The following is a 23,608-nucleotide window of genomic DNA, read 5'->3' as shown; positions in this document are numbered from 1 at the left end:
TCCACAGCATATATGGGGCTACCCCCAGGCCCCTATCTGCACCATGCCCTCCCTGGGTCTGACTCAGGGTTAGTATTACTTTCTCATGCTGCTCCATCAAATAAAGGAATGTGGCACAGTGGGATGTAGGAGACTTTAAAATCACACACACCTGGGTTCAAATCTTGACTCTGCTATCCAGCTGTATGACCTTGGGCAAGTGTTGTAGCCTCTCAGAGTCTTTGTTTCCTCTTTTATTAAACGGAAATAGTCACACTTCTGCACTGCCTCAGGAGGATCGTATTAGATGGTGCATGTGAAACACCTAGCATTAGTCAATTACGTTTCCTCCTCCCCCACCATGAACTTGGAAATAAAATTGCCCTCTGAGTCTTAAGCCAGTAAAATCCACGCATCAGGAGAAGAGCCAGGTGGGGGAGTGAATGAGGCGAGAGATGGTTTTGTAAACGACTGGAAGGTTTTGTGAACAGTGGAAACTGCAATCAAGGTGACCCGCCTGTAATCTCAGGGAGGCAGGGCAAGGATGTGATTGAAATTGAGAAAACAGAAGCCTAATCAATTGCATTGTGCTCTATCTGAAGGAAACAGAAGGATGCACAGAAAAGGGGGTGCAATGGAGAATTTACTCAGCTGCACCAGAGAGAGGGACAGGGAACCAGTAGATACAGGGATTCCAGGCTCAGGAGGCGCTGGTCTCTGCTGAGCAGTGAGGGCCTGATGAACTTCATGTGGTTCACTGCTCTGCTGGCCCTTCGTTTAAACTCAGTGGGCATCCAATACCAGGAAGAGAGTTCCATCAGGCAGACAAATATATTTTGTTCCCAATAAAAGACTAGAGAGTCTAAGAGCACTGATTTTGAAGTCAGAGGATCTGGTTCAAGCCCCTACTCTGCCAATTATGTCCTGTAACCTATTTACTTCACCGTGCCTCAGTTTCCCTATTCATAAAATGAAGATATGATAGTCTTCTCATAGGGTTCTGTGAGGATTAAACGGCAGCATGTACTACCTTTGTAAAAGGTAGTAACAAAGAGAGCTAGCATGTATTGAGCATGTTATTGCCATTTCACAAATGAGGAAATTGAGGCTGGGAGAGATGAATAACTTGCACAAAATCACACAGCTAGCAAGTAGTGGAAGCAAGATTCACACCAAGCAGCACATCTCTAGAGCTGTGTTATCTGCTTATTCCATGGCAGATGGAAACACTGGGACTCTGGCTTATATATCAGGCTCTTGGGAGTTTGGTTGGCTGGAGACCATAGCCCTCAGAAAGCCTTGGCACCTGAAAGTTTGAATGTTCAGAACCAAGGCTCCCACTCCTGTGACCACCTAAGAAGTCACTTGGTCTCTCCATCTTATTGCTCCCTATTCAGCAATCCCTAGCACAGGGCTGAACATAGGGAACTCTCAATCTGCATTGGCCACCTTGTCCCCTTTCCTTTAGGTCACTCAATTTGGGTTTCCAGGCAGTCTTTCTACCAAAATCTAGAGGGAGAAGGATCTTCCAAACATCCATTTGGAGCAGATGTGATTTCTTCCCAAAGCCTAACGACAATAAGGTCTGGTAGAAAGAATATGGGCCGCCCTGGCCGGTTTGGCTCAGCGGTTAGAGCATCAGCCTGCGGCCCTGAGAGACCCGGGTTCGGTTCCCGCTAAGGGCGCGTACCTCGGTTGCAGTTTGTCCCCGGCCCTGGTTGGTCGTGCGGGTGGCAGCCACTCGATGTGTTCCTTTCACATCGATGTTTCTCTCTCTCTCTCTGTTCCTCTCTCTCCCTCCCACTCTATCTGAACAAGAAATGGAAAAATGTCCTCGGGTGAGGATAAAAAAAAAGAAAAAAAGAGCATGGGCCTTAGTGTGAGACTGGGGTTCAAATCCCAGCTCTGTCACATATAGCTGTGTGACCCCTGAGCCTCAGTTTCCTCATCATAGAACCAGATTCAGACTAGATTGAATTAATGTAAACACATCTGGCATTCAGCAGACATGTAAATGAATTATTATAATTATTTCTCTCCAGCCTGACTGTGAACTGCTCCAGGGCAGGGACTAGTCTTGCTCATGTTTGTGCTCCTGGCATACTGCTTAGCAAAGGGCCCTCCACAAAGCTAATGTTTAGTAATTGTTTGCCTATTGCAGCAGTGATTCCTGTAGCTCCCAGCCTCTTTCTCTATCCACCCTCATTGCACAGGTGCATGGCAGGTTGTTCAGCACCTTCAATCCCTGCCCGCTCCATGACAGTAGGAGGCCATTGTCATTGTCACAAACAAAACTGCCTCCAAACCTCTCCAAACACCCCCAGGGACAGAGCTGCCCCAAGTGAGATCCAATGAGCTAGGCTAATTGTCAGGCCTTTCCTCTCCCCTTCTTCTGTCTTCTTTTTGGGGAGCTGCAGAGGGTCCACTGTGACCTTCCCCCACTCCCCCTATTGGGAGAGGCCTGCTGCTATACCTGTGATGAACAGTAAATCTGTGGGAATCAAGTAAAGAATCAGCAAACTGCCTGGCCGGTGTGGCTCAGTGGTTGAGCATCGACCCGTGCACCAAGAGGTCACCAGTTCGATTCCAGGTCAGGGCACACACCCAAGTTGTGGGCCCGATTCTCAGTGGGGGGGCGTGCTGAAGGCGGCCAATCGATATTCTCTCTCATCGATGTTTCTCTCTCTCTCTCTCCCTCTTCCTTCCTCTCTCTCTAAAATATCAATAAAGAAAAATAAAAATTAGCAAATCCATTGCATGCAGATTGAAAGCCACATTAGTAATGAAGGTGACATTTTTGTTGCTGTTAATCTTCACTAGAGAGAGTGAAAGGGTGGGGGTAAGGGGAGAGAGAGAGAGAGAGAAACATCAATGTGAGAGACATGTCGATTAGTTGCATCTGCAGGCACCCTGACCAGGGCTGGGGATCAAACCTGCAACCCAGGTACATGCCCTCGACTGAGAATCGAACCTGCGACCCTCTGGTGCGCAGGCTGATGCTCTAACCACTGAGCAATGCTGGCCAGGGCTGAAGGTGACATTTTGCTCTCTAGCCACCTGTCTTCTGTATCCATCTTTCAACTTGTTCTAAAGTCAGTGAGGCCAAGCATCAGGACTTTTGGGTCCTAAAACACCCCTTGGGTACTCTATGCTTAGGAGGTATTAGGGCACTCTCTCACACCCTCCTCTTTCCAGCAGCCTAAGCAGCCCCACTCACCTCCTACTGATCATCACTCCCCCCAAAGAAAGGGATTTTCATAGCTGGAGGATTCATATAATCATTTTCTTATTTACAAAATCAATAAACACACACATGATTTGGGGGTGAAGAGAGCCCTCCGCAACCCTCTTCCTCAGTCTGGGCCTTGGACTCCAGTCCTGGACTACAGGATACACCAGCAGGAAAGGGATCCAGCAAAGCTTTTCCTTCTCTTTGTAACTTATACGAGAAAATTGAGTAGGAGGTGAATTCTAGAGTCCTGGACCAGGATGGGAGGACAGGGTAAAAATGCAGGATGGGAGGACAGGGTAGGAATGCAGGATGGGAGGTGAAGGAAATGATATAGTTTTATAAATAACTAGACAAGATCTGAGCATTTTTTGGGGGGGGAGGGAGAGAGGGAGACTAGAGGCACATAGGGCCCTAAATTGGAAGGACAGAAATAGTGCCTGGGACCACACTGGGTGAGGGGTAATCTCTGAGCCTCTATTTGCCCGTTTTAAAAATGAGTGGGTTGCCCTCCATGGCATCAAAGCGACCTGCTTGCTCGGACATACCAGGACTCTACAGGGTTCTAAGCCTGGGGGCTTTGGGACTAGAGATGTGGGGATTGAAAAGGGCTTGTGGGCACCCCGAGAGAGGTAGCGGATGCCCAAACAGGCTATGTCTGATCCCCAGGCTGGTACTGGGGTTCTGAGGAGGTGAAGTAGTCCTCCAAAAAGGACTGCAGGTACTCAAACGTAGGCCTCTCCTCTGGGTCCAGACGCCAGGTCTGCAGCATGGCCTCATACAGGGATACTGGGCAGCCTGGGGGGCACGGCATGTGGTAGCCATGCTCCACCTGTTCCAACACTTCCCGGTTATTCATGCCTAGAAGATGAGGCTCCATCAGTTAGGGGGTCTAGCCCCTCCCAAAGAAGCAGCCAGGAGGAAGTCCTTCTCCATGACCACCCTTCCACCTCCCCACTCCCCAGCAAACCTGGGTAAGGGACTCGGCCCTTGCTGATGAGTTCAGTGAGTAGGATTCCAAAGGACCACACATCTGATTTGATGGTGAATCGACCATAAAGGGCAGCCTCTGGGGCTGTCCACTTGATGGGAAACTTGGTCCCTGGAAAGATTGGAGGAGAAGGGAAAGCCAGTGAGAGGGGAGTTCCTGGGAACAGCTGGATTAAAAGAATGGTGTCTTTAAGGTTGGGGACCCTGAGCACAGAGGTCTCTGGACATAACAGAAAGGATCCAGTATTTAACCAGCACCTACTATATGTCTAGTATAGTGCTGGGCACTTTACAAACATTGTAAATTCTCATAATAATAACATCTAACACTTGTACAGTATGTCTTCACTCAATGCTGTTAATAGATTCTTGGAAAGTGCAACTTTAAGTGAAATGATGTATAAGAAAACCAATTTTACCTTAGGCTAATAATTGATAAAAACAAGAGTTAAGTTCCTGCGGCATATATCTGGACACAAAACATCACCAAACTTCTAAATAAAGATCCCAAACACTTCCAATATTAAACATTAAAATAAATGTGAGCTGTACATACATTTAAGAACAATGAATAAAACCACATAGGATAATTATTTTCTAATCTGCTTATTCCAGTTTAGGGTCGAGGGTAACTGAAGCCTCTCCCAGCAGCTCAGGACACAAATCGGGACCCCACCCTGAGCAGGACGCCCTTGCATTGCAGGGTGCGCTCACACACGCTCACTCAGACAGGGCCGGTGTAGACACGCCCATTCACCTCACATGCACAGCTTCGGGACGAGGGAGGAAACCAGAGGACCCAGAGAAAACCCATAAAGGCATGAGGAGAACATGCAAACTCCACGCAGACAGTGGTCCCAGCCGGAAATTAAATTTTTCTCATCAATATTATAATAAAACGACGTTGAACAAATTGACATTATTCGAGGACCTGCTGTACAGCCTTCACTACATGCCAGGTGCTGTCTTAAGTGATTTACATGCATTAACTCATTTAAACCTCACAAAAACCCCTTGAGATACCTACTTTTATAATCCTTATTATACAGATAAGGAAAAGGAGGCAGACCACACAGTTTATAGGTGGTTAGGGTTCATACCCAGGCATTCTGGCTACAGAGTTCATGCGATGATACTTTTTGTGTTTCACTTGAGAATTACAGTAGTACCTGGCACATAGTAGGTGCTTGATAAATATTTGTTGGCTTACTGTTGTCTGAGAGTTTTCTTTTTTTTTATCCTCACCTGAGGACATTTTTCCATTTTTTTGTTCAGATAGAGTGGAAGGGAAAGAAAGGAAGAGAGAGAGAAACATCGATGTGAAAGGGACACATTGAGTGGCTGCCACCCGCACGACCCAACCAGGGCTGGGGACAAACTGCAACCGAGGTACATGCCCTTAGCAGGAACCGAACCCAGGTCTCTCGGGACCGCAGGCCTACGCTCTAACCGCTGAGCCAAACCGGCCAGGGCTGAGAGTTTTTATTTTACAGATGAGAAAAGATAGCTCACAGAAGTTAGATGACTTGCCAAGGCCACATGGCTAATAAGTGGAGGAGCTTGGATTTGAACCCAGAGTTGCCTCTTATACTACATCAGAATAGGAGTGTCCCAGATGGTCTGGGTTGGGGAAGAGTTCCTGAGTATGTGAGGCCCAAGGTGGGATGAGGCAGGGCACCTTGCCGGGGGTTGTACTCATCATCCTTAATGAGACGGGCCAGCCCAAAGTCAGCAATCTTGCACACCAGCCGCTCCCCTACGAGGATATTGGCTGCCCTCAGGTCACGGTGGATGTAGTTCATGCGCTCCATGTAGGCCATGCCGTCAGCTACCTGGGGGCCAAGGTATGGAGAGATGGGAACACCAGGGCTATGTGACAGATCATTTGAAAACCAACTTTCCAAATGAGGAGAGGGAGGCTCAGAGATGGCCAACGCTCTCTGCCTCTGCTTGCACAGCTGATGCAGTGGGTGGGGTTTCATGTCCAGGGGTAGGCTAAGTGCTAAGGGCACAGGGATTTAAGGGCACAGGGATGTGTGGAAGGTTAACAGGAGGGGTGTCTGAGAAATGAAGACTGCTGTCCCAGTTTACCTGGGCTGCCATGTCCACCAACTGGGGCAGTTTCAAATCATGGCCTTCTCGGTCCTTGAGGAATTCCAGTAAGCTACCTGGGGAGAGGAACCCAAAAAATCAGCTGCAAGACCCTGCTCTCAGTTCCAGGCCAGCCTGGTCTCCCTTAACCCCACCCCTAGCTAGAACCCATCTCTACAGCCCCGTCCCTTGCTCCCAGCCCTCTCATTTAGATCCGCCCCCACTCAGGTACCCCAACCCTTCTCAAATCTTACCCGGGCCCCATCCACAGACACCCTGACTCTGACCCCAGCTCTTTGCTTCTCTTCCTATGTCCTCCCCCAGACACGCCCCACACAGACTCCTCCCCAGACCCTACCTCATCTCAGATCCCGCCTTCACTCGCCCAAGCCCCACCCACCAACTGACCACACCCCACGCCCGCGGCTCTGCACCCAGACCCTGACCCCAGTCTTGTCTAATTTGACCCGGCCCCCGTGCCCAGCACTCTTGTGGTCTCACTTCTCAGGCGCCTCTCTCGGACTCTGCTTCGTCCCATCACAGATCGCCACCCAAGTCCCTCCCCTAGAGACACTAACCTTAACTTCGTCCCAAATCCCGGCCTCCCCCCAGTCCCCGGCCTTCGCCCCCGCCCCGCTCCTCACCGTGGCACATGAACTCCGTCACAATGTAGATGGGTTCCTCCGACACCACGGCGTACAGCTGCACCAGCTTGTCGTGTCGCAGCAACTTCATGACCTGCGCCTCCTCCAGGAAGGCCTTCGGGGACATGGTGCCTGGCTTCAGCGTCTTCACCGCCACCTTCGTGGTGCCGTTCCACGTGCCTGCCGAGCGCCCACGGCTCGTCAGGACCGGCTCCCTGCCAGCCCAAGCCCTCGCGCCGGCCCCAGGCCCCGGCCCCGGCCCCGGCCCCTGGGACCTCCGTACCCAGCCATACATCCCCGAAGCAACCGGTGCCCAGCCGGCGCTCGAGCGTGATGGAACTGCGGTGGATCTCCCAGGCGTCCTTGGCCAGGCCCAGCGTCTGCGGCTTCATGGTCGTGCAGGCCGCTGTGAGCAGGTGGCACAGCCCGTCGTTCACCTCTGGGGAGCCGGGTGTTGGAGGTCACAGTAGGGCCTGAACGGCCCCCATTCCTCATCCCACCCCAGCCTCCAAGAGCAATTATAAGGAACTAGGCCACAGGTGAGGTCACAGGCCAGGGCAGAGGCAACTCGTCCCACTGAGTAGGTAAACATGTTGGCGCCCAGGGAAGGAGGTGGCACCAAGAGGGTGAGGTGATCCCTGTAAGGACTGGGGGGCTTCTCATAGAATGTGGCCAGCTGGGTTTCCAAGAAGAAGGTGGGATTCTGACAGGTGGAAATGGAGTTGAGGATTCCACACAAAGATGTGGACATGCAACCCTCACTCTTCCATGGCCCTCACCCTTTCCCTAATCAACCAAAGCAGAAACCTGGGCATGATTCCCACGTTCCCCTTAACCAGGCAGTCCATATTCCAAGTCAGTCCTGTTCTGCCTCCTACCCAGCTCAGGCATTAGGGGGCACCTCTTCACTCTGGAATGAACAGCCTCAGCCCCAGTTTCTGGAATCCTACAGAGCAGTAGCCTGGGTGAGAGCCCAGATTGGGTTCTAGTCCTGGCCTGCCACTCCCGCTTTGGAGACCCCTCTGGGCCTCAGTCTCAGTGGGTTGGGTCAGGGATTTGCAGCACACACCAGCCCCAAGGGCCCACCCTCACCCATGTAGTGCTGCACCAGCTCCTGCACTGAGTCAAACTGGGCCCGCGCCGTGATGTAGTAGCCACCCGTGTCCAGCTTTCGGATCTTGTAATGCTTCACGTGATCACCTCTGGCCTGGTCCCAATCCCGGATGGACAGAGAGTAGGCACCTGTTGGGAGGGGTCACCTTCAGGCCTGCTTTCCCTGAGCCCAGTCTGGAAGCCAGGACAGGCCCCAAAGACTGGAAACTCTGAAGTTGGATGGCCACATCCCTTGAACCCAGTCCCAGTCTTAACTCTGCCCCTCCACCTTGTCCCAGTCTTGACCCTGACCCAAGCCCACCCCATCACTTTTATCCCCACCAACTGCTCCTAGCCCTATCCTAATGGCTAGGCTGTCCCGGTCCAGGGCCAGCTATGGCATAGCTCCCACCTTTGGTGGTCTCGCTCTCCCGAATGAGAAAGGCTCCCTGGGGATTGCCAGGGGAGAGCAGCTGCCTCTCCGAATCCTTCCTTCCGATCTTTCCAAAGTACCACCTGTTGGGAAGGGCCAGCAAGAGTCAGGAGGTACACACTCAGTTCTGCCCCCAAGTCAGCCTCCTGGGAAAGAAAAGTCACCTCACAAGCCAATATTCAGTGTCCTCACCCGTGAAAGGGGGCTCGTACACCTACTTCACAGCCTGGGCGTGAGGATCACAGAAAAGGGGAATTAGAATGCTTGGCACACAGTAGGTGCCCAATAATGGTTAGGCTTCTCCTCTCGACTTTCTGGCTTTCTCTTGGATTAAAATTGCTAGTGACCTCATCAGGGTGCCACCAGTCCATCATTCCATCTCATTATTGCTCTTCCATGAGTTCATTTTATAGATGAGGAACTTGAGGCTGGGAGAGAAGTGACCTGCCTGTGAGGCCTGCGGTAAGCTGTGTTTGAAATCCTTTGCAGTCCACTCCTCATTCTTTTCACACCATCCCAGGCAGTCACTCAGATCCCTCTCCCCACACCCACCTGCAAACCCTTTCCTCCTTTGGCTTCCAGAACAACACTCCTGCCTCTCTTCCCCTCTTTCTGACTGCTCCTGCCTGGCTCCAACCGCTGCTTTTCCTCCGTTCTTAAATTTGGATATTGTTCTAAGTCTCAACTTCAACTTCAGGCCTTGAGCATTCCTGTTCTCTCTTGGATATTCTTCCGTGACTGAACTGTAGCCTCAAACCAACTGTGGGAGTACACTGGGGAGATGAAGTGACCATAGCTGCCACAAAAGAATCAGATGTCATTCAATCACTAAATTGGCTCATGACCATCTTGGGCTCAATTAAAAGGAGCATAGTTTTCAAATCAAGGGAGGTGGCAGTCTCAGTGAACTCTGAAGTTGTCATCCCACACCTGGGTACTAGGTACATTTTGGGGAACAGGGAAAAGCATTGGCAAATGGAGTATCCAGGAGGGTAGGCAGGATGGAGAAGGAAGAACTGTCGAAGGACTGTGTAGACAAGACACATTTCCAAGTTTTTTCAGAGCCCTGCTCCCACCCACACCCACAACATTAGTTACTTCCTTAATAATAACAGCACTTATTTCATGTCAGGCTCTGCTTTAATACATACATGTATTCATTTAATTCTTATAACAATGCTGTGAGGTAAGTACTATTATTAATCCCCATTAGACAGGAGAGGAAATTGAGATACCTTGTGGTTAAGCAACTTGACCAAAGCCACAGGCTCTTAAGCTGTGTTGCCAGAATAGGAACCCAAGCTGTCTGCTCTAGGGCCTGCACTCTTAATGACCACACTATTTTTAACAGTGACACTGCACCTAGTGCTTCTCAGGACTTCATGACACTACCCCCAAGATGTGGACACAAGCATGAACCCCACAAACCTCCCATCTTCTGCATCATCACCCCTCCTCTCCTCCATGCCTCTTACTATCCTCCACAGAAGCTCACCCCACTTGAGCTCTGGACCCTGTCCACCCGCCCGCCCCCTTCTCAGAAACACCTCTCCACCAACCAACCCCCATCTGCAGCCTCTCCATACCACTAACATCTACATATGCCTACATTTATTCCTTCCCCAAAGGAAACTGTCTAAGCCCTACCTTGCCATCAACATTCTATTATCTCTCTCCTTTTCCCTTCACTTGAAAAAGCACTTCACACTTGGGTCTCCACTTCCTTACCTCCTACTCCTTCCCAGGCTCTGCTGTCTGGCCTCCACCCCACTTCACAAAGAGAGATCTCTCACAAAGGTCACCCCCATTGCCAAATCCAGTGGAATCCTCTGATACTCATTTCTCTTGTTTTCTGAAACCTCTCCTCTGCCCTCTTGGTTGACATGGCCTGGCCTGGTTTTCCAGTGGCTCCTTCTTCTTGGGCAACTTTCTTCAAAGTTGGGTCCTAGGGTCAATCTCTCTCATATTCCTCCCTCTTCCTTTACCCTCCTGTACAGCTTTAATTATCATTTCCACTCTGAAGAGTCCCAAATTTCCACCCCAGCCCAAGTGTGCCAGAGGCAAGAGGCACAGCAAACAAACTAAGAGCCTTAGTGTCAATCAGAAGAAGATGCCCCTTTCTCTAGGCTAATTCAGGGCCTGGCTTGGCATGGGCTGGACACCCTCCATAAAGTTCAACTGAATCTACTTGCTGGCAGTCTCCTCCTCCTCCTCCACTGGGTGTTCCTATCCATGAAACTTAACCAAACAAGCCCCCCGTAGAAACTGACCTGCTCCTATGTTTCCCACTTTAGCAAATGTCACCATCAACCACCCAATTCTTCACGGAGACTTTAGGTCACCCTGGATTCCTTCCATTCCCCGTACCCCAGTGGCAAATCAGTCACCAAGTCCTGCTGATTCTCACTCTGCAGTCTCTTCAATCTTTCCTTTTCATATATATGTATGTATATTTCATACATATATGTATGTATATATACACATACACACACATATATACATATTTTATATATGCATATATACGTATTTATATAGATAGATAGATAGCTTAAAAATATTGATGAGCCTCAGTTTCCTCATCTGCAAAATGGGGACAACAGTAAGATCAGTAATGTGAGAAGTAAATGAATCAAGGTGGGCAATGCACCTGTAGCAGTATCTCAAGTATGTAAAGGTACTCCATGAATAATCCCTGCCTTCTTAATAGATTTAATTCTAAGTAATATCCCCTTGCATTTGTTTAGCACTTTACAATTTTTTTTAAAGCCCACGCAACAGCATCATATTGTTAGAGAAACAGACAACTCGGTGGAACAGAACTGAGAGCCCAGATATAAAACCACATGTACATGGACATATAATTTTTGACAAAGGAGTCAGAAACACACAATGGAGTAAAGATAGCTTCTTCAATAAATGGTGCTGGGAAAATTGGAAAACCATATGCAAAAGAATAAAACTAGATTATAGTTTGTCACCATGTACAAAAATTAATTCAAACTGGTTCAAAGACCTAAATATAAGACCTGAAATAATAAATTACATAGAAGAAAACATAGGTACCACACTTATGGACCTTGGCCATAGAGAACATTTTATGAACTTGACCCCAAAGGCAAGGGAAGTAAAAGCAAAAGAAATGAATGGGGCTATATCAAACTAAAAAGCTGCATAGCAAAAGAAACCAACAACAAAATAAAGAGGCAGCTGACCAAATGGGAGATGATATTTGCAAACAATAGCTCCAACAAAGATTTAATATCCAAAATATATAAAGAACCCAATAAAAAAATGGGCAGAGGACCTGATCAGACACCTCTCCCAAGAAGACAAACAGCCAACAGATATATGAAAAGATGTTCAACCTCACTAGCAATTAGGGAAATGCAAATCAAAACTACCATGAGATACCACTTCACACCTGTTAGAATTGCCATTATTAACAAGACAATACGTGTTGGAGAGGTTGTGGAGAAAAGGGAATCCTCATTCACTGCTGTTGGGAATGTAGACTGGTACAACCAAGTAGACTGGCAATTCCTTAAAAATTTAAGAATAGAGCTGCCATATGACCCAGCAACCCCTCTCTTGGGTATATACCTGAAAAACTCTAAAACATGTATTCACAAAGATATATGCACCCCTGTTGTTCATTGCAGCATTATTCACGGTGGCCAAGACAAAGAAACAACCAAAGTGTTCTGCGATAGAGGATTGGAAAAAGAAGATGTGGGACATATACACAATGGAATACTACTCAGTCATAAGAAAGGATGAAATACTGCCATTTGCAACAACATGGGTGGATCTTGAGAATATTATGCTACGTAAAGTAAGGCAGAAAAAGCTAAGAATCATAGGATTTCCCTCATATATGGGATATAAAACTGAAACGTGAACACAAATAGCAGTTTGGTGGTTTCCAGAACGAAAGGGAAGGGGTGGGGAGGGAGACGGGGGCCTAATTATATGGTGAAGGAAGGTGATTTAACTTTGGTTGGTGGGCGCACAGAGCAATATACAGATCTTGTAACATAGAAACCACCTGAAAACTATATAATCATATTAATCAATGTCACCCCAATACATTTAATTAAAAAAAAAAAAAAAAAAACTCATGCACTGTTGTTATCACTGAGAGAAAATATGTATGATGCTGAGCAAATGCAGCCAGATGATCTGGGTTCAAATACCAGCTCTACCTACTTACTAGCTTTGTGAACTTGGGTAGGATATTTAATTTCTCTGTGCCTTATTTCCTCATTTGTAAAACAGAATAATATTAGTTCCTAACTCCATTAATACACAGAAATCACTTGAATAGTGCCCAGATCATAGTACATGCTAGGTAAGTATCATCTACTATTACTATCATGATCTTCTTTTATTCCCACAATTACCTTACAGAATTATCGATAGGAGATAGAATGGAGCTGTGACTTGCCCAAGAGATAACCTTGAGTCTGGACTCCAGAATACTGTTCATAGGGCTGGTCTCCCCTCAACCTCTACTCACTCTTCAGCCTGGATGGAGTCCACAGGGGCCACATAGTTGCTGGGAATGTAGCCAGTTCGTCCAGAGCTGAGGGAACGAACCTCCCACCAGTCACCTTCACTGCAGGCACAGAACAAGGGGTATCAGCAGCAACCTAGCCCCCTGGGATACCGTGGGGCCAGGCAGGGCCACACAAAGGATCAGGTAGAGACTGGTCCTGCCAATGCCTGACCTTGGACACACACCCCAGGGCTTTTGTCTGTTCTGACCCCAGCCTCTACTGCTGCCCCAGGAGACTGTTCCTTGCAGAAGAAATATATTTGGGAACACCTGGGCCTTCTGACTTTCTCCTCTGGCTCCAGCACTGGGCTGGGTTTGGGTAGGCAATGGACAGCTAACTAGATCACTTCCCCACTGAACCCCACCCTCAGTGGCTACATATTTCCTTCTGGATAATATCCAGACTCCTCAACATGGCTTATGAAGCCCTGCGGATATGCTCACACCCACCTCTCCAGCCTCCGCTCTCTCTGTTCAGCACCTCATACTTTATGACCCACCTGGACTGAACCACTTTGTGGTTTCCATAAGTCATCATTTAGTCTCATTCTCTCTGACTCTCTCTCCCTCTTTTCTCACCTCTTCCTTTCATGTCTATTCATTTCTCTACTCTCAGCTTAGAAATTACTCCTCCAGAAGGCCTGCCCTGATCACCACCACCCTGGATCCCATGTTTGGTGTTCTTTCTGTGCCCATAGTTCCTCATGCTCCCCTTACATAGTGGCAATCACCCAGTGTTGTTATTGTCAAGTATCTGTGTCTCCAACTAAGCTGGAGCTTTCTGGGGATAGGGACCAGGAAGAATTCCTCTTTGGGTCCTGCTCTCAATCCAGACCATGCCCAGAGCTGAGTGGCCTGGTACTTACGTATTGTTCAGGATGTGGAACTTCTCGCCTTTGGTGAAAGTGAGGTCATCTTCTGTCCGGGCCTCATAGTCGTACAGGGCGATGAACAAGGTCACCCCAGTCCCTGCAGAGTGAGGGCTACTTAGCAGAGTAGGACGCAGGATGGGGGCACCAAGGGGACTGCACTTGTAGAGCCCTATTCCCCCGCCAGGCGCTGTGCCTTCCCGCCACTGTGTCCTGCTTCCCAAAGGCCTCTAGAGTCCCATGGATTTCCAATTTGGGCTTCACAGCTTGGCCTCCGTTGGATTCAAGACACACACCTTCAAGACCATCCCTCCCAACCTGGGGAGTTGCCAGGTCACCAACTCCTCTTCCCCTCCAAGAAGACTTCCCAACTGTATCTGTCATAAGGGTCCCTCTCTCAAACTGGGACAGAGCTATTTGCCCACAGATGGGTTTCTGAGGGTAGGGCTGTCTGTATCTGCTCAGGGTGCACGCTGAAAGCCGGGCTGTGTTTCCCATGTCACACTGGAGGCTCCTAAGGACAAGTCCACATCTCCCCTTTTCCCAGGGCCCAGGCAGTTCCTGCCTCCAGCCTCCTGGACTCACCTGAGATTCCCCTGATGGTGCTCCCATCAAAGAAGGCAGGGCTGGTGGGCTGAGGGCAGAAGTTGTTGTAGTTGGGGATATGGGCAAAGGAGGACACAGGCTGGGCCTGAGTAGGGTCAGGGCCATAGCGGTCTGCAGCCCCATAGCTCCTGAAGTCCCCTTCCAGGCCAACTTCGTCCTTGTGCCCCGGCTCCAACTTCTTGCAGAACACACAGCCCATTCCAGGTGTCCTGCTAAAAAATGGGGGCATGCCTCATTCGGGGGCTTCTGCCAGATATGCCACCCTGTGCACATATGCACAGGGGCACACACACATACACAACGCCAGGTCCAGCTGTCTAGCCAATGACTCTGTCACAGCATGCAGCTTTCCCTCTCAAGTCTGGAATAAGGGGTCCTCCCTGGTGAGGGGTAAAGCTGGGCAGGGCTACCCTTGGATCTACCTACCAGCTGCTTTAGTGTATTTGGAGGGAGTATGTGTATCCTCACTGGGGCTGGTTTTCTGCTCCCAAATGTTGCTGTGCTTATTTATATATTTTTGCCACTTATTGCTTCAATATGTTGTCTTTCTGTGACTCCTTCACAGTGCTTGTGTGTGTATCTTTTGTGTGTCTCTAAGTATTTGTGAGTTTGTGTATGGGTATGTGTCTGTGTGTGTATGTGCATGTGAGTGTCTGTGTATGTAAGTGCATGTACATATCTGTGTATGGGATGGCCCTGTGTGTGCTCATGTCTTATGATTGTGTACATATGTACGTGTTTCTGTGAGAGTGTGAATGAGTGTGCCTGTGTGTGCCTGTGTGTGCCTATGTGTGTGGATTCCTGTGCACGCAGGTCTGTGTGAGTAGGTGCCTCTGTGTGTGTTATCACCATGTGCATAGCCCTGTGTGGGAGTATCTATGCCTGTCTGTGTCTGTAGCTCTGTGGAAATATGTGTGACTGTCTCTGTGCATATGTGTGTGTCTTTCTTTATATGTGCATGTTATGCATGTGTGTGTGTGTGAGTGAATGTGTGTGAGGGCTGTGTGCCTGTATCTGGAGATTCCCAACAGAGGGTGATCAAGGCCATTTCCTGTTGTGGGTCCAGCCTCTGGCCTCTCAAGCTGCCTCATTCTGGCTCCCCTATCTGTTACCTAGCAACAAGGCCCTTGAAGGAGGAGGGGGCTATGAGGAGTTGTGGGGCCCTAAAAGGCCACCCCAACACGAGTTCCCAACCCTCAAAGCCGATGACTTTTGGGGAAGGGCTCCTGAGTACAGAAAGCCCTCCATTCCCACTCGCCTCACTCACCCCTCAGGCCCCTACTCCTTGGTCAATTGGGCTGCAGCATGGTCCTTGGGAGGGGCCAGAGACCTGAGGGGGAGACAGAAGGACATAGAAGATGAAGGTTCTGCCAATGTTCTTGAAAGCCAGTTGCTGGCTCCTGCACTCTTCAGGAAGCTAGAAGGCCTGGGCTCTGCCCCAGCATGACTTCTGCCTTCATTTCCCTTCCCGCCGCCCCTGGCACACTGACACATTCACCCTCACACAGGATATACCCCCCACACTGACTCCCTCACACTCATATCCACCTGACACACCAACACACTACTACATATAGTAACACACACCAGCAACAGTCACACACCAACACAGCACACACTTGCATTAGTGTGCTAAACAACACCACTGCATACCAACACCAACTCTCACACAAGCCTAAACTCTGATGCATAGTAATATGAGCGCGTGCGCGCACACACACACACACACACACACACACACACACAGAGGCTGCCTCTCAAGTAAACAGACTTGAACACTTGGACACTCATATTTTAGTGTTAGATCCATTTCTCTAATTGGATTTCTATCAAGCCATGCTCAGCTCATCCTTGGATTGCCAGTCACTGTCTCCTAAAAACACTGTCTCCTTCCTTTGGAAGCTGCCTCTGCTCCCAGTCTGGGCTGGTAAACCCCGGCAGCCCACGGCTACATCTGGTGGCAGAGTAAAAATTGGACACCTACCTCCAGTGCTTGTCCTATCCTCACATCAGGGAAAGGCCCAGGTCAGAAGCCAGGGCCACCAGGATCCCTTGGGGAACCCACCAATGTGCCCAGCCTTTCCCGGTAACTGTGTCCCCTGAGCAACAGGCTAGCAGGTCATTGAGCAAAAGCTCCCCACACCCCGCCAGAAACTCTGGCATTGCAACACTCAAAGAGGAACTGCTGGGGAAGGAGCTCAGTTTCCTAAGACGTAAGAGGAATGGAGAGTTGCAAGTGGGTTCAACCCAGTGAACACTGATTTCCCCAGAGGGGCCCTCGGGCCCTCGCCTTGCCTTTCTTGACCCCTAAGTCCAGTTCCCATTATGGATATCTTCCTCCTCTTCTCTCTGGGTCCCGCCCCTCCTACCAATCACCACTCACCTCTTCCGGGAAGCTTTCCTGGATCCACCAAGTCCAGCTGCCTAGCCGATGACTCTGTCACATCAGTACCCTGATCCACCCTAGCCCTACTACCACTCTCACCCTTCACTGTAATTGTTCTCCTGTGGAAGGCAGGGCTGACACCCATGTGGTGAACTGTGAAGCTGGCTGTGGTAAGAAACCTAAAATAGGCCTTTTGCCAAGCCATTGCAGAGATCTTCACCTCAGGACCCTTCCCCTGGGGCAAAACCAGTGTCTAAAAGGCTCTAGGATGTTGCAGGGCTGGTGAGGGCCAGGGAGAGAATGGAGGTGGGAGTGGCATCCAGGGGTTTCAGACACTGAGGGAACCATGGGGGTAAGAGGAAAACAAGGGTTACAGGATAAGAATAAAAGTCTTCACACAGGAAGACACATGCATATCTCAAACGGCACACACGGCCTATAACCAGAACCACATAGCTCTCCTGACACACTTTCACACACACACATGGCACCTCATGCAGAGACTCTGAGCTCCTCTGTACAGATTTACACACACACACATACCCTCTCCACAAGAATAGCATATACAGACTTTTTTTTTTTTTTTTTATCCTCACCTGAGGATATTTTTCCATTTTTTGTACAGATAGAATGGGAGGGAGAGAGAGGAAGGGAGAGAGAGAGAGAAACATCGACGTGAAGGGACACATCGAGTGGCTGCCACCCGCACGACCAACCAGGGCCGGGGACAAACTGCAACCGAAGCATATACAGACTTTATAGTATTTACGATGTGCCAGCCACTTGCATTAAACACTTCACATTTATTATCTCATTTTATTCTCATAACAACCCTATGAGGTAAGTGTTATTATTATTCATAAGGCAACAGAGGCACAGAGAGGTTTAGAAACTTGCCCAAGATCACACAGTTGATATATCCCGGCATTTGGCTCCAGAACCAGAGCCACTTCTTTCCATTGCCTGTTCATAGACATGGATACTGACAGCCATTTCTACAAGTATGCGCAGATACATGGAACCCCCATAGGGACATACAGTGCTCCCAGATGGCGGACCCACACAGAGCTCCCTTCTATATTAATTTTTTTTTAATCCTCATCCAAGGATATTTTTCCATTGCTTTTTCAGATAGAGTGGGAGGGAGGGAGAGGGAGAGAGAGAGACAGAGGGTGAGAGAGAGAGAGAGAAACATCGATGTGAGAGAGACACATCGACTGGTTGCCTCCTGCATGACCCCAACCAGGGCCGAGGATGAACCACAACCAAGGTATGTGCCCTTGACTGAATTCGAACCCAAGACTCTTTGGTCCATAGGTCGACGCTCTAACCACTGAGCAAAATCAGCCTGGGCGAGCTCCCCTCTATAAAAGACACAAACTTATACAACCTTTTGAGTCCCCTCATAGATACACTGTTGCCACTTGGGTACATATTACCACAATGTTTTAAAATCAGCCAAAGGGGAGCCCCAAATTCTGTATGTCTGGAATGGGGTGAGGTTCAGAAACTGTAAGCCATTGAGAAGGAGTCAGAGGGCTCTGTGGGCTGGGGAAGAGCCATAGCAGGTCCCACACCACGAGTAGTAGGCAGCAGGGTCAGCTCTCTGGGCTTTGCACTCCCGGCCTGATGGGGACCAGAGTCCATGTCTAGGCCTTGGCCCTCTGAGGGGGTTGGGGAATGTGGGGTGAGGGTATGGGGCACAGGGTGTGGTGTCGGCATGGCCCAAGGCAGTGAGGGGGTCACACTGAATGTGACCAAGCTCATAATGGCTTTCTCAGAGGAAAGAGATGGGGAGAGATAAAAAATGAAAAGGCAAAGATAGAGATTGAGAGATACAGGAAGACATAAATGCAGACAGAGAGACAAAGAGAATCCCAGTGTGATATGCTGGTATACTGACTCTTAAAAGAAAAAAAAAAGGCCCTGATTTGTAACATTTACTGATTTCCATGGTGTAAATATTCCCACCACTGTTGATTTCACGTAACTAACTTCCTGAACACTGGGCTGGAAAGAGATTCGCAGAATCAGCTCCCCAGAGCCAGCCCTAGCTGGCTCCAGCAATTCACTGCCAGAAAGAAACAAAGAGAAAGAGAGACACAGAAATGAGAAGTAGAGAGAGAGACAGAAAAAGAGAAAGGTAGAGGTGAAGAGAAAGAGTCAGAAACAGAACTAAAAAAAAAAAAGCAGAAAAGAGAGAGGGATCTTAGGAAAGTAATTTTTTTACTTCCTAGAAGTCTGAGAGGCAATAACTATTAGTTTTAAGATGCTAATCTACTGAACACCTATTCAGGGCCTGGTGTTGATCCAAGCAATTCTCATGCATGATCTCACTTAGTGACCCTATAAAATGGGTTTTATTATTACCCCTATTTTACAGATTGGGACTTGACTTTGTTCATATATATGCCTCTTGAACATCTGGTTGACAAGAGTCAGCTACCAGAGACTCATCTGGGTCAAAATCAGGTTGTAGATGTCAGAGCTGAGGTCTAACCATGGTGCCTTCAACATTTCTTCTGTGTGGCCGTACCCAACTCTGGAACCTTGGGTGAATGACATAAACCCTCTGAACCTCAATTTTTGCACCTGTACCTTCTGTGCAGTTGTTGAGAAGGCTTGAAGAGATGTGGCTCTTGCCCAGTGTGCAGTGGCTAAGTGAGGCTGAGAACCACAAGCATCAAGGCTAGAATGGCTCCCAGGGACCATTAATCAGTCACCCCTCCCCAATTTTGTGTGTAGGGGGTAACTGACTAGCTGGAGATCATACAGCCAGATAGGGTATTCAAAGCCAGGACTATTAATTCAGGCCCAGAGTTCTGTTCTCAGCACCATGGCTGTATTCTCCAAAGACTGAGCAGGGGAACATCATACTTCCTACCCAGCTCCTGGCCAGCTGAACACACCACCCTTGCAGTACCTTATGGCAGCAGGCCGCCCAGCAGGGAGCCTCCCTCCCTCCCACTCCTACTCCTGGACATAGGAGCCCCAGGCCCATACATCCTTTCTTAAGGGTCACACTTCCCAAAGCCTTGTCAGGGCTTTGATGTAGACCCAGGATATCCTGTTCTCCCCTAACCTCTGCCAAGTACTGTATCTGTTGGGTCTGGAGACAAGTTTTGGGGCAAATTCTACCCAATCTGACAACTAGCTTGAGACATTGAGTAAGTCAGTTCACCTTCCTGAGCTGCAGTTTCTTTGCCTAGAAAATAGGAATAGAAATCGCTACCTCAAGAGGTTGCTTCTACCAAATGCGGTCAAGCCACTGAAAGTACCTCCAAGGCTGAGTGGTAGGGCTGAGACGAAAGAGAAGTTCCCAGGGTGAGATGGGAGGGCTGAGCCGGCACAGCTGCCCGGGAGATTTCACCAAAAGAGAACTGGGGGCAGGAAACCACCATCCTGCAAGAGTTCCGGCTTCTCCTCAAGGCTCTGGGCTGTCCAGGGGCAGGCCAGGGCTGGAGGTACAGGGGGCAGGTATCAGCCCCATGGCACCCCATCTGTCACCAGTCACCAAGACCTGCTCCCTTTGACTGAAGGTTTTCATCCCTCACTGAGACCCTCCACCCCTCACCAATCTCCAGTGCCCTTACTGAGCCCTGATCTCCTCCACTGAGGCCCCCACCTCTCATTGAACCTCCAACCATCTCACACCAGCCTTTCTTGAGGCCTTACCATCCTCCACCCCTGAACACCCAGGGGCACAGAAGACATATCCCAATCTGAGGTTACTACCCCAGTGTGGGGGGTATGGTGGGGGAAGGATGGGGCTGGGGAGGGGGAGGAGACCTATCTTTGCCACATTAGCTTTAGTCTCCATATGGTCCTGAGGGTGTCAGCTGAAATTTTTTCCATTTCTTGTGGGTAAAAGTGGTTTTTCATCTGTTGATGAAAACATACTTATCAGCCTCTAAAGCAGGGGTCTTTAAGGATTCCGGATTCTTGGGAGATGTGAGGCATGGGTGTTCCAGGGGGAACTGAAGGAACAGGAGCCTACATTCCACAGTATGGTCAGACAGGAAGCCCCCTCTCCAGGTCCCACCTTAGGCCAGCCAGAAGGGTCCTGGCTCTGCAGCCCCCCTACCCAGCCTTTCAAGATCTAGCCACATCCTTTTCCACATCAGCCCCAGGTGGCTAGAGAGAATACCCAAATGCCCACACCTATACTTACATGCTGATGCTCATTCACTCAAAGCCAAACCCTACTCACAAACACTCTCACACCCTCATGCCCACTGAGGATCAGGAGCCAGCCATGAAGCCCATGAAACCCAAGCCTTCTTCCACTGCTTCCCCTTCACACATTCCAGAGAGCTATCTGGGATTTGGTGGGGATGAGGGGGAACTCAGGCCTCAGCTCTTGCTACTACCTTCACCATATCAGAAACAAGATGCCCTGGACTCTGGGTGTCTACCACTGGCACTGTCAGTCATTGATTCCCAAACCTCCATTTTCTTATCTGTGAAGTGGAAACAGAGGTGGGCTCTCCCACCACCACCACAAACGGAAGGCCAAAGGACCCAGGATCACTGGGTGTGGTACCATGGGTGTTGGGGACAGATCTCAAACTTGTTGACTTTCCCAATATGGGCTCTCAACAGATCACATGTATTTATTCATTAGACATCAACTATGTGCTGGGCCCTGGAGGCCCTGTCAGGCTTTCTGGAGCCCCCACATGCTTTTGAGAAGGTGAAGGGGTAAATAACTCTTAACCCCTCCAGGACACTTAGCAAAAACTGTTTCCTGAACCCGATTCTCATGACTGGGGATGGAATTTCAGGTGGGGGCTGGGTAGGGGCAGAGATGACTTCCCAGCATAATTCAAATGAGGAAAATGAGGCCTGGAGAAGCCCCATAACTAGCTTAAAGTCACACAGCAATCAAGGGCCCAGTCTGATCAAGTCCCAGAAACTGCAGATAGCTGACCGCAGGATCCTTGAACACGGATCATCATTGCCTTACTCCACTGTCCCGCAGCACTCCCCGGACTGAGGACCCAACATGGGGGTGAATCCCTGGCCAGAGTGGCTCAGTTGGTTGGAGCGTCCTCCCATACACCAAAAGGTGGCGGGTTGTATTCCCAGATTCCCGGTCAGGGCACATACCCAGGTTAGGGCTAGGGTTCAATCCTTGGTCGGGGTGGCATACGGGAGGCAACCAACAGATGTCTCTTTCTCTCTCTCTCTCTCTCTCTCTCTCTCTCTCTCTCTCTCTCTCTCTCTCTCTCTCTCTCTCTCTCTCTCTCTCTCTCCCTCCCCCCCTCCCTCCCTTTCTCTCTCTAAAATCAATGAAAAACAAACAAACAAGAAAAAGGGAGCCAAGCGAGGACCAAAGTGGGCTGCAAAGGCATCGCGCTACAGCAGCCAAGCGGCTGGGCTCTGCTTCCCCACCCTTTTGTTGCCATGGAGACAGCCCCTCCCCGCAATCGCGGTCAAAGGCAGGATTTCCGTCGGGGCGGCCAGCAATTCCCGGATCCCGAGAAGAACGTGGACCGAGACCGCCACTGCGGACAGGGAGGGGGCACCCAGAGAGGCCCATCCCTGCCGAGGGCGGGGACTTCCCCAGGAAGCCGGGACCCACACCTCTAGCTCCTTGAAGGAGTCCCCTCGGATTGCGCGACCCGCCCACCAGTGTGGGGGCGGAGGGTCTAAGGGGTTGATTCGCGACAGCCTTCACTCACTCCCCTCTAGGCTGTGGGCTTCGCCTCCGACTTCTGCCGATTCCAGATATGGACCCCCGGAATTGCGCCCCACATTCTGCATCCTCCAGAAATGGTTCTTCTTGATCCCCTTCCTGCAAACTCACTCACCTGATCCTCCCAGACCCCCCACCTGGTTCCCCTCACCCAGACCTCGCACTTGTCCCCAAACTCTCACTTCAAGGTCCCCTCAGTTTCTCTCCCAGCCCCTTTCGGAGGTCCGCTTAGTCCCTCTACCCCGACTCAGCCCCCTTCCCAAATTCTATTAATCTCACTCTACAGGTTCCCTCCGCTTTTTCCACCAGACCTTTTTAGGGAATCTGCTTTCCCCGTATTCCCTCAGCTTTCTCCCCAAGTGTTATCGGTCTTACTCTCTAGATGACCTCGGTTTTCCTCCTTAGAGCCTTTTCGGGGTGCTACCCCCTGGCCCTCAACTCCTGGCCTTCAATTTCCTCTGCTGCCCTCCCTAAATTCCCTTACCCCTCCCGCCCCCAGCCCTTCCTCCCAGGCCTACCTGGTCCCAGCGGAGGTCGCTTCTGACGGACCCCAGGGTGAGTCACTGGGGCTCCCAGCAGCCACAGGTGCCTACGTGGGGTGGGGGGAGAAAACTGGGGTGCTGGCCGCCTCTGACCGCCGTCCCCTCTGGGCAGGGAGGAAGAAGCCGTCTCGGACTTCTCTTTTGCAGCCGCAGCGGCGCGACGGCGGCGGCGGCGGCGGCGGCGGGGAAAACTCACAGTCACGCCCCAGCCCCAAGCCAGCTGCCCGCAGTGGGGAGGGGCCCTCAAATCCCAGGCCCGCCCGCCCCCACTTCCCGCCTACCCTGCTTTACCGAGGGTCGGCTGTCCCAGCCCTGTCCCTGCACCCCAGCTCCTCTCCGCAGACCTGAAACTACAGCACAGCCTTCCCGAAGGGCCCCTTCGAAAGGAGCAGGTTCCTTTCTTCCAGAAGCACCTGCTCTTTTAGAATCACTGCATTTGAGGTTAAGAGAAACTGTTCTTTGTCACTGAAGGCCTCTCCCCATTTTGCAGCTGG

General features: G+C 50.1%; 1 protein-coding gene across 6 annotated transcripts; it reads right to left on the bottom strand.

Annotated features, from left to right (window-relative positions):
- Nucleotides 1-3,023: 3,023 nt before the first annotated feature.
- On the bottom strand, nt 3,024-23,266 carry FGR (FGR proto-oncogene, Src family tyrosine kinase). 6 transcript variants are annotated; one of them, XM_036256295.1, is made up of 13 exons: nt 23,091-23,266; nt 15,756-15,818; nt 14,468-14,697; nt 13,880-13,982; nt 12,975-13,073; nt 8,438-8,541; nt 8,026-8,175; nt 7,217-7,372; nt 6,934-7,113; nt 6,290-6,366; nt 5,877-6,030; nt 4,179-4,310; nt 3,024-4,069 (listed from the first exon to the last, which is right to left on the bottom strand). In XM_036256295.1, exons 3-13 carry the CDS (start codon nt 14,685-14,687, stop codon nt 3,861-3,863), a joined length of 1,584 nt encoding a protein of 527 aa, XP_036112188.1. In that variant the 5' UTR covers nt 14,688-14,697; nt 15,756-15,818; nt 23,091-23,266; the 3' UTR covers nt 3,024-3,860. The 6 variants fall into 6 exon arrangements, with proteins under 6 accessions (XP_036112188.1, XP_036112189.1, XP_036112183.1 ...); XM_036256296.1 differs by lacking the exon at nt 23,091-23,266 and adding an exon at nt 16,473-16,736; XM_036256290.1 differs by having other exon boundaries at nt 3,025-4,069; nt 14,468-14,700; nt 23,091-23,265.
- Between the last annotated feature and the right edge of the window lie 342 nt (nt 23,267-23,608).

This window comes from Molossus molossus, unplaced genomic scaffold (assembly GCF_014108415.1).
Source record: "Molossus molossus isolate mMolMol1 unplaced genomic scaffold, mMolMol1.p scaffold_m16_p_12, whole genome shotgun sequence".
Lineage (NCBI taxonomy): Eukaryota > Metazoa > Chordata > Mammalia > Chiroptera > Molossidae > Molossus > Molossus molossus.
The sequence above is the reverse complement of the archived record's forward strand: the minus strand, read 5'-3'. Positions and strand labels throughout refer to the sequence as shown.

Bases quoted from the DNA above. Each gene is read 5' to 3' on its own strand.
- FGR (XM_036256295.1), bottom strand. From the start codon at position 14,687: ATGGGCTGTGTGTTCTGCAAGAAGTTGGAGCCGGGGCACAAGGACGAA. The intron at 4,311-5,876 runs GTGCCCTGCCTC...CAATCTTTCCAG, and splicing joins TGAGTACAACCCCCGGCAAG to GGACCAAGTTTCCCATCAAG. The intron at 4,070-4,178 runs GTTTGCTGGGGA...CTCATCTTCTAG, and splicing joins GGGCCGAGTCCCTTACCCAG to GCATGAATAACCGGGAAGTG.